The following is an 8,653-nucleotide window of genomic DNA, read 5'->3' as shown; positions in this document are numbered from 1 at the left end:
AATATAGAAGATGAAACAGACTTCGTTTATCATATTTCTATTAACATAGGCCCACTAAAGATTACTGCTAGGAGACCTCAGACATCATTTAGTGCCATCTTCTTATTTTTGGAGTAAGGAAAGCAATGCTTAAATATAAGCCCTGAATATCCTCAAAGCCACATGTTATCTCAAGGTTTGGTCCCACTCTGAATCCCACTTCCCATCTTTAATGCGTATTTTATACCCCCCCCATTTGATTAAGATGGAAATAGACTGTTCAATATGAAAAAGGTTGTTCAGAAGCTGTCACTGAATCAATGTAAATTTTGGATGAGCATTCTTCACTCTCATGTCTTTCTAAAGAGACCCAAAACAAAAGTTGTTGCTTATGCCTTTTTTCACCTGGTAATCTGTTGTAAATATACTGCCAAAGCTTTGCAATGGCATATGTAAGTATAAACCTTCCATCTAAAATGTCACTCCAATTCATTAGGAAATAGCTTAAGTCATCACTGCTCCCACAGAAGTCACCCCTTCTCCTATTGACAGGTGGGAATATGGAACAGAGACAATGGCCCGAAAAAATAATGGCAAAATGTTTTCTGTGCCTTTAAAACCTCACTCACTCTTTTTGGGAACTAAAATCTGTATCCCTGTCTCAGGCCAGTGGTTGGGAGGGTCAGGGCACTCTCTTTCGTTCTTCGTGCTACAAGAGATGGTTCAATGAACTGTTGAACTGTCCCTGTCGGGGCAGAGGCACAGGAGGTCCAGGTGGGTCTCCCAGGTGGGCAGAGGTCACGAGATTGTCTTTGCCAGAGATGGGATGGAACAGCAATTGCCTGAGGCTGAAACCCTCCCTTTAAAAGCTCTGTATTTCTGCTCATTATTAGGACGATGGCATTTCAGACAAGAGTCTCCTTCTTCCTCATTTGCCAACAAATTAATAAACTCCTCTTTTCTTCTCCTCAAAGAATAAACATAAGTAAAAATAAAAAATGTGTGGCCCACTTTGGCAAACTTAAATGTTGATCAAATCTTATTTTGCTTTCAATGATACAGTAGTGGAAAGAGCTTCCAAGTTATAGTACAGCAATTTCTTTATTGATTAGTAGAGTATGTTACTGAATAGAATTGAGGCAAAAGAAGCAAAGGTATTAATAGAAGCCAAGAGCTGATTGTCAATGTGAGGTCACGGTAGTGACTAGGCTCCATGGACAGGGAGCTTGCCTATTTTATTTACCACGGTGAACTCAATATTAACAGACTATATGGTAAGTGGTAGGCAACATATTTTAGTTAAATAAATTAACAAAAGGGTGATGGAAGGAGGAGTTTCTCATATATTTCTATATGCCCCAACTATCATGTTTCCCCAGTTGCCCAAAGACAATGTGTTGTTGATGGCTCATGGTGTTTCTCATACAGCTGGATCAGACCTGGTAAATAGCATTTTCTTAAAGAACAGAACTGAGAAGCAAATACTATTTGGTGCTTAATAATGTGAAGGTGCTTATACGCACAGTGTTGAGAGAGGTAGAGCTCACTTCCAAGAGTGGTTTTTCTCCCCTGCCCACCCCCGTCATCAACACTGTAACATGATATGGCATGTTATCCTTGGGTGCTGTCTCCTGCTTCTCAAGGTTACCTTCTCTAAGCCTCAGGTTCCCTGTCTGTAAAGTGTCAGTAATTCTGGTGAAAGGTGGTAAATGAGCAAAGGTGCCATTTCTGGATCAGAAATTGTGGAGCTCTCTGGAAGACATAAGACATACTTGATTGACAGAAAAATCCAAGTATGGGCTAGCAACCCCAAATTTTACTACGAGTAAGGGGCTACTGTATAGGGCAGTGCACTGCTCCTCACGGAAAACTCAGCAAGGGCTGAGTCAAGTGGTGATCTCTGAGATCATACATTAAAGAACGGTGGAATTGCTGTGCCATTTGATCTCTACCCCCATTTATCTATCTCCTCATATTCAGCAGTTGGCCATGGTTTTGTGTCCAGGTTAAAACTGTGAGAATAGCCTCTAAATAAATCAGGGGCTCTGCTTTAAGGACGAAAAGTGGAATGTAACTATGAATTTAGATATAAATAGAAAGGCAGCTCCTTCTTGAAGTACAGAGTGTTGAAGCACATTGCCTCCTAAATTTGGCAACCATGAATGGAGGTGCCATGCTCTTGGCCCCCACCCCTAGAGAAGCCTAGATTCTGTCATTCTCTGTCCACTGGAGAGAACCTTCCCAGTGAGAGCAGAGCACACTGCAGAGATAATACTTCACATCCACTGAGGCAAACCCACATGAGCTGCCTGTATTAATCACCCCAGCCATCAATTGCTAAAATTAAATGTACAAGCAAGAATCACTAAACGTTTGAAAAGACAGAAATCATAGATCAAAAAAAAAAACATTAAAATCTGGAATTGAAATAATTCTAGGCAGAAAGGAAGAAATAAATGTATGACAAACACCTGTTTGAAGGGCATGAATTATAAATATTGGCTTGTTCTCAAAAATAAGAAAATATGTTTAAATACAGTAAAAATATACGGCTAAATATGAGCTAACTAGAAACAGGATATAGAGATTCCAAAATGCTACTGTAAAACACAGAACAACACAAACACGAAACCAAAAAGGGAGTAACAACAACAAAAAAACTCAGTCAATCCAGTGACAGGAATGAGAAGAAAATCACAGCAAACAGAAAAAAAAGTAAGATGATAGAAAAAAGAACAAATATACATGTAATTACCATAAAAGCCAATGGCTTGAACTTCCCTCATCAAATGACAAAGACTTTCAATTTTAAAAGGAAAAAATGCATATATGTGATTTATAAGGGAAATACTTTTGAATTGATTTAAAAATATTAAAAATGCAGCAATTTATAAGCATATTGAGCAGAGGATAAAGAGGCAATTTATAGAGTTAAAAGTGTAAATTGTCTACTGATCTATGAGAAGATACTCAACCTCTAGCAAGGATAAGAAGATGAACTTAAATGAGATATAATTTTCCACCTGTAATAAGAGAGGCAAAAATTTTAACAATTGATGGTAGGCAGGGTTGGTGAAACAGGCGCTGCTGATGGAACTATAAATTGGCTGAGATTCTCCAAGTTATGGAAGGATACAGGGAGACAGACTAAGAATAGCACGGTCCCATTGACTTATCTGCAGGATGAAGACCAGGAGACAGAACAAAAGTTCCCAGGTGACAAGTTGGGTCAACAAGTCATGTTATCATAAAGGGTAGAGATTCAGAGTCAGCTCTGATCCTTCCTTATTTTATTCTCTAGTGCAAGTCTCTTTGCCAGAGTATACTTCAATTTCTCCATCTGTCTTACTCCTATCCTTAGATTAAATAAAATAGTCTATGAAAAATGCTTTAAAGAATATAAGAAGCTACACAATGTCTGACATTATCATTTTTGTAATAATATAATAAAATGTATTAACATGCTTCCACAAGAAGCATAAGAGAAATTAAATGTATATAAAATTGGACAAAATCTGGCTATCACTATCTGAATGCTTTTATTCTGCCTCAAAAAATTTTAAAAACACTTTAAAAGAAGTACATTTAGCATCCTAGGATAGATGCAACTATATGGTCAACTTGTTTTCTTTATAGAAATACAATAAGATGTTCCCCTGCTCCCCCACAGCTGTGCCTGTCTAAAGCATTCACAATCACTGGGCTTCTTAGAGAGCCCACTTAGGAGATACCAAAGAAAGTGCTTTTAGCAGCTGGGTCCCAAACCCAGGCCACAGGTCTCAGTGTAGCATGTCAACCCTGGAGTGGGAGGCAGGGACACAGGGTTTTGGTTATACCTTCCATTGTCTGCCTTTTACTGTCACAGTTGTTGTTGTTTTTAAGGGTGACATCTGAGCAGGATTTCGACACTGGAGAGAGAGAGAGACTTCCGCAATCCAGGAATGACAGGGCTCCTCAGAGGGGATGAAACTTTCCTCTTCTTTAAAACCCTTGGTATCATCTTCAGAAGTCATCTACTCCACAGAAAATTTCCATTAACTTAAGATGTTCTATTTGACTATAGATAGTCATCACTCTATGTAGCAAACAGTTAAAAAATGGTGTTGGGCAGATATCAATATACTGTAGGAGTAGTTAAAATATTGGGTTAGAATTCTGGATCAGTCTCTTATTATATCTGCAATCTTGTATAAGTTAATTCAACTCTTTGTGCCTCTCATTCTTTATATATAAAATGGGATAATAATAGTATCTACCTCATAGACTTGCTATGAGAATTAAATGAGATAATGTAGCAAAGCATTTCACTTGCCACCAGTATGTGGTGAGTACTTGATAAATAGTAGTGTTGGTTTTTGTTATTGTCTCATTCATACTTCACTTCCATTCAGGCAGAGCCATTATTTCATGAGCAACATCAGTAAATGAAGGTAGTAGGCAAGACAACATCTGATCACTTGGGAGGAAAAGCCCAGGTGGCCTAGGTTACACTTACAGACACACACCAGAAAAAGCTGAACTGCTGAGGATAAAATTGTTTGAAAATGTAGGACATGCTAAGTACCTACTTACTACCAGTTTTTGGGTCAACTGAGGTGCACAGCTGAGCATCAGATTCAAACTGGAATCAATCTAGGTTCCTAAGGCTTCTTTAAACTAATCTAAAAGTAAGAGAACAACCATTCCTTTCTGATAGGTAAATTCAAATCCATAGCCCCAAACGACATGATGTGCAAGCTCTGCTGGAAACACGTCTTTGAATAGAGGCTTCTCATCCTCTTCCTGACCCATTCCCTACCCCTCTCCTAGGTATTAAAACTCACAGTGCAGAGTTCCGCTTTGCCCTAGGATGTAGAAAACTGGAAAGAACATCTCTTCTAATCCAACAAGAAAAAGCTAGATGAATTACAAAATCATAACTTTTCTTGAACATGGCAGATCACTGAGGTTGTGGAGCATCCAAGTAGCCTGAAGTCCAAGAAAAGAGAGGCCCCTCTGAGGAAAGATGCAATAAGAACATTGATGTATTTGTACCAGAGCATGAAATGAAGACACTTGAGTGCCATACAAGCAGGTATGAAGAAGCCATCTAAAGATCTTATTGATAAAGACTGAGTGAGGGCAATTACAACAGCATCGAATCCATGGCATATCCAGACTTTTGAGGAATTTCCCCTTACCTGTAGGGTTTTCTCTAGAGCTACTCCACCAAGTACCCATGAGAAAGCCTGGAGGAGGGGAGTGGCTGCTGCTGGAGAAAAGCATAGAACCTCGCTTCAACTCTTCTCCCCCATAAAACATAAGCCTTATGATCCTGGAGGAGAAGGAGCACACCCTGTCACCCCAAGGGCACAGATGAAAACTCACTGAGTTTGGGAAAGGAAAAAAGGAAGGGAAAAAAACCTTCTATCTTTTGGTAAAGGGCAGGAAATAGTTTGGGGCCCAAGAGCCTATATAAAGGACATCAGAAGTCTTCCACTACAGGGAGAGGAAAAAGACTCCTGTATAAGATTAGCAAAGACACAAGCCATTTGATTGCTGTGGACAGAAGGTGCATGTCTCTTAGATACCCCAAACACAAGAGTCAGGCACACAGGACCACATAGGGCTGAGGCTAGAGCAGAACAATGGGGAATAACTCTGCTTTCCCCCACCACCATCGCCAAGTCAGCAAGCCCTGGAAAACAAGCAATAGCAGTCTACCACTGGGGTGAAGGGGCTGTTTCAGAAAGAGAGACCCCTTCCGTAGTGTAGAATTCCAGGGAAGGATAAAAGTGGAGTTGGGAGTAGAAAAATTAAGGCAAACCATCCTATACTTTGGCCCCCACCCAAAGCACAGGATAATCCTAGAGCAATTTGAAGCCCATGGTGTTCTGAAGGCAACAAAAGCAATGACAAAACCCAGACCCAGCTCAATTCCAGACTGATTTGTTCAACCCCTACATTACTGGCCTAGAACAAAAAGGAGGTGGGCCTATTTGCAGGATCAAATACTATTTACCTCAGTATCTTGTGTTATGTACAATGTCTGGAATTCAATAAAAAAAGCCTGAGCTGAACAAAAAAAGGAAGGAAAAACAAGTAACAAGGTAATTAATAGAAAAGACCTAGACATGATCCAGATGCTGAAACCATCAGGCTGGGAATTTTAAATAACTATGACAAATATGTTAAAATTTCCAGTGAAGAAAGCAGAGAACATTTATGAATTGATTGGGAATTTCAGCAGGAAATAGAAATTATAAAGAAGAGTCAAATAGGAATACTAGAAATAAAATCATGATAGCAAAGATGAAGAATGCCTTTGACAGGCTTATTAGGAGACATGATACAACCAAGGAAATAATCAGTGAGCATGGGAAAATATAAATAGAAATTATCAAAGCTGAAACACAAAGAGGGAAAAAAAGTAAGAGAAGAAAAAAAGTACAGTATATTCAAGAGCTATGGGATGATATAAAACATTCTAATACACAAATAATTGATATCCCAGAAGGAGAAGAGAAAGTGAGCAGGGGAAAAATATTTGAAAAGATAATAGCCAGGAATTTTTAAAAAATAATGAAAGTTATCGACCACAGATTTAAGAAGTTCAGAAAACCCAAACTGGATCAATGCCCACGCAAACACACACACAACACAAATGTACTCACGTACATACAAACATATTAGACTTATTAAATCCAAACTGAAAACCAAGAGATAAAGGAGAAATCTTGAAATCAGCCAGAGGGAAAAAGAAAAAAAAATACACATTACTCGGAGTTTGTCGTATTGGCCGCTTTTGGCATGGCGGCCTTAACTGATCCTCCCGGGCCGATCCTGTCGTTGAACCCGCAGGAAGACGACGAGTTTCAAAAGGAGATAATGCAGGCTCGCCGCCGCATCACGCAGCGACGAAAGCAAGAAAAGCTGAAGCCTGGAGTAATCTATGTTGGCCACCTACCGAACACACTTTATGAAAGCCAGATTCAAGATTATTTCTCCCAGTTTGACACTATTACAGGATTAAGACTGTCCAGAAGTAAAAGGACTGGAAATAGCAAAGGCTATGCCTTTGTGGAGTTTGAATCTGATGATGTTGCCAAGATAGTTGCTGAAACAATGAACAACTACCTTTTTGGTGAAAGACTCTTGAAGTGTTGTCTTATACCACCTGAAAAAGTACATAAAGAACTTTTTAAAGAGTGGAATACTCCATTTAAACAGCCATCATATCCAGCTGTGAAACGGTATAATCGGAAGCGGACACTTATACAAAGGCTAGAGATGGAGAAGCGCTTTAAAAAGAAAGAAAAATTACTCAGGAAAAAATTGGCTAAAAAAGGAATTGATTATAATTTTCCTTCATTGGTTTTACCTAAGAAAACGAAACAACAGGTTTCACGCACTCCTGACACTCCTGAGAAGACCGTGGATAGCCAGGGCCCCACGCCAGTTTGTACACCAACATTTTTGGAGAAGCGAAAATCTGAAGTGGCTGACATGAATGATGATGATGATAAAGATAATGAAATAGTTTTCAAACAGCCCAAACCCAGTGTAAAAGAAGAAATAGAAAAGACTCAGACACCTACACGTTCACAGAAAAAAAGACAAAGAAAAAGCAATCAGTGATTCTGAATGTATTATGTGTAATATTTCTTCTGAAAAATGTGATTTTGTTTTATGGGCTAATTTTATACTAGGTACAGTGAAATACAACCCTGGACAAGATTTCTGGAGGAAAAACATACTATTTGGTCAAGTCAGTAAGGAAAGCAATTTGCAACTTTGGCTTGCCTGCCCTTTATGAAATACAGGGGTGCATCCCCGCTTACAGTGGCTGGGTTCACGCTACCTCTTTTTCCTTGTCTCCTCTAGTTTTCAGATTTCATAGCTCTCCTTAATTACTTTGCCTGGATAGAGTGGTCACTATTAACTGCAGGTTTAAGTTCTAAACTGCAGCCCTTTTTGTGACCACCAAATAAAGACTGTCTTGTTTGACTGTCTACATAGTTGTCATGCACTTTTCACCCATCAGGGTACTTTAGACTTTAACATCAGTTGATTAAAAGTTAAATTGTATGAGGAGTAGGAAGGAAGTTCAAGTGTTAGTGCAGATTCATTTATGTATTAGTTCACATATTAATAGGATTCAAAAATGACTCATTTTTACCATAATGTTAAATTAGTTTTTGGTGGGCTAGCATGGATTAATAACTGTTAATAACATTTTATATCAGTATCATCAGCGGAAATTCCAAGATTCAAACAATGATCAGCAAATAAACTTTTTCCTGCAATTTATTTGTATGTAAGTAAGACTTAGGAGTCTTGGGAAATATAGTAAATTTTCTCCTCAAAAAAAAAAAAAATACACATTACTTACTAGATCAGAACTATAGCAGAATTCTTGACAAATACTATGCAAGCCAGAAGAAAATAATGTGATATCTTTGAAATATTAAAAATGGAAGTGGCTAACCTAGTATCCTATACCCATTGAAAATATTTTTCAAAAATGAAGGTAAAATAATGACTTTTCAGACAAATAAAGTCAGAGAAATTTTACTAACAATAGTCTGCCTTTACATGAAATGTTAAAAGAAATTCTTCAAGCAAACGGAATATGATACTAGACAGAAAGTTGTATCTATACAAAGAAATGAAGAGCTCTGAAAATGATTAAACA

The 8,653-nt window shown here is 38.3% G+C and overlaps 1 protein-coding gene across 1 annotated transcript; it reads left to right on the top strand.

Annotated features, from left to right (window-relative positions):
- The first annotated feature begins 6,746 nt into the window (after positions 1-6,746).
- On the top strand, positions 6,747-8,311 carry LOC123628079 (MKI67 FHA domain-interacting nucleolar phosphoprotein-like). The gene has a single exon (XM_045537710.1). It carries the CDS (start codon positions 6,769-6,771, stop codon positions 7,594-7,596), a length of 828 nt encoding a protein of 275 aa, XP_045393666.1. The 5' UTR covers positions 6,747-6,768; the 3' UTR covers positions 7,597-8,311.
- Positions 8,312-8,653: the final 342 nt, after the last annotated feature.

The sequence above is a fragment of the Lemur catta genome, chromosome 1 (assembly GCF_020740605.2).
Source record: "Lemur catta isolate mLemCat1 chromosome 1, mLemCat1.pri, whole genome shotgun sequence".
In the NCBI taxonomy this organism is placed as follows: Eukaryota; Metazoa; Chordata; class Mammalia; order Primates; family Lemuridae; genus Lemur; species Lemur catta.
This window is presented reverse-complemented; position numbering and strand designations above follow the sequence as displayed.

Coding starts and splice junctions, on each gene's coding strand:
- LOC123628079 (XM_045537710.1), top strand. CDS start 6,769: ATGGCGGCCTTAACTGATCCTCCCGGGCCGATCCTGTCGTTGAACCCG.